The sequence below is a fragment of the Oncorhynchus gorbuscha genome, unplaced genomic scaffold (assembly GCF_021184085.1).
Source record: "Oncorhynchus gorbuscha isolate QuinsamMale2020 ecotype Even-year unplaced genomic scaffold, OgorEven_v1.0 Un_scaffold_2104, whole genome shotgun sequence".
In the NCBI taxonomy this organism is placed as follows: domain Eukaryota; kingdom Metazoa; phylum Chordata; class Actinopteri; order Salmoniformes; family Salmonidae; genus Oncorhynchus; species Oncorhynchus gorbuscha.
Genome location: NW_025746696.1, coordinates 2,501 through 3,934, shown reverse-complemented (window position 1 = coordinate 3,934; position 1,434 = coordinate 2,501). Strand labels below are relative to the sequence as shown.

General features: G+C 43.9%; 1 protein-coding gene across 1 annotated transcript in view; it reads right to left on the bottom strand.

The window, feature by feature from the left end:
* Window positions 1–831: 831 nt before the first annotated feature.
* LOC124024983 (stonustoxin subunit beta-like) overlaps window positions 832–1,434 on the bottom strand; it is a gene marked incomplete at its 5' end in the record, with an annotated part of 1,234 nt that continues 631 nt past the window's right edge. The window contains one exon of the mRNA XM_046338692.1: window positions 832–1,434. This exon is cut by the window's right edge and continues 11 nt beyond it. Within this exon, the coding sequence (XP_046194648.1) occupies window positions 937–1,434 (498 nt within the window).

Below are 1,434 nucleotides of genomic sequence, written 5' to 3'. Positions count from 1 at the left end.
GCTATAGACTACACCAGCATGACTAGTATCTATGTGGACCCTACTACAGTTTAACCAGCTCAGCTATAGACTACACCAGCATGACTAGTATCTATGTGGACCCTACTACAGTTTAACCAGCTCAGCTATAGACTACACCAGCATGACTAGTATCTATGTGGAACCTACTACAGTTTAACCAGCTCAGCTATAGACTACACCAGCATGACTAGTATCTATGTGGAACCTACTACAGTTTAACCAGCTCAGCTATAGACTACACCAGCATGACTAGTATCTATGTGGAACCTACTACAGTTTAACCAGCTCAGCTATAGTCTACACCAGCATGACTAGTATCTATGTGGAACCTACTACAGTTTAACCAGCTCAGCTATAGACTACACCAGCATGACTAGTATCTATGTGGAACCTACTACAGTTTAACCAGCTCAGCTATAGACTACACCAGCATGACTAGTATCTATGTGGAACCTACTACAGTTTAACCAGCTCAGCTATAGACTACACCAGCATGACTAGTATCTATGTGGACCCTACTACAGTTTAACCAGCTCAGCTATAGACTACACCAGCATGACTAGTATCTATGTGGACCCTACTACAGTTTAACCAGCTCAGCTATAGTCTACACCAGCATGACTAGTATCTATGTGGACCCTACTACAGTTTAACCAGCTCAGCTATAGTCTACACCAGCATGACTAGTATCTATGTGGACCCTACTACAGTTTAACCAGCTCAGCTATAGACTACACCAGCATGACTAGTATCTATGTGGAACCTACTACAGTTTAACCAGCTCAGCTATAGTCTACACCAGCATGACTAGTATCCCATACGTAGAATGTATGCACACATGACTGTAAGTCGCTTTGGATAAAAGCGTCTGCTAAATGGCATATATTATATTATTATTATATTATGTGGACCCTACTACAGTTTAACCAGCTCAGCAGTACCATTGAGCCAAAACCCAGGATAGAGGGGCTGAGTGAATGTGGTCTGGACTCTGTGGAGGAGGGTCATTGTGTCAGAGACACTGTAGAAGGACAGAGTACCTGCCTTGTGATCCAGGTACACTCCTACTCTGGAGGACTGAGGGCCTGATACTTTAGTCACAACATTATTGTGACTGAAACAATAACCACCACTATAGTACTGTAAACTCCAGGACTTGTTATTGAGTCCAAATACACCATCTGTCTCTGTTCTGCTGATGTCTTTATATGAGACTGCTGTAACAACAACACCAGTCCACTCCACCTCCCAGTAACAGCGTCCAGACAGACCCTCTCTACACAGAACCTGCCAGTAGTTGGTGAATCTGTCTGGACGGACAGAATATGGTTGGACTTGGCCTGTATTGTTCACCTTTCTGTTCCCTTTAGACAGAGAGAGGCGTGTGTGTGCTGTGTTTGGGTCCAGTGTGAG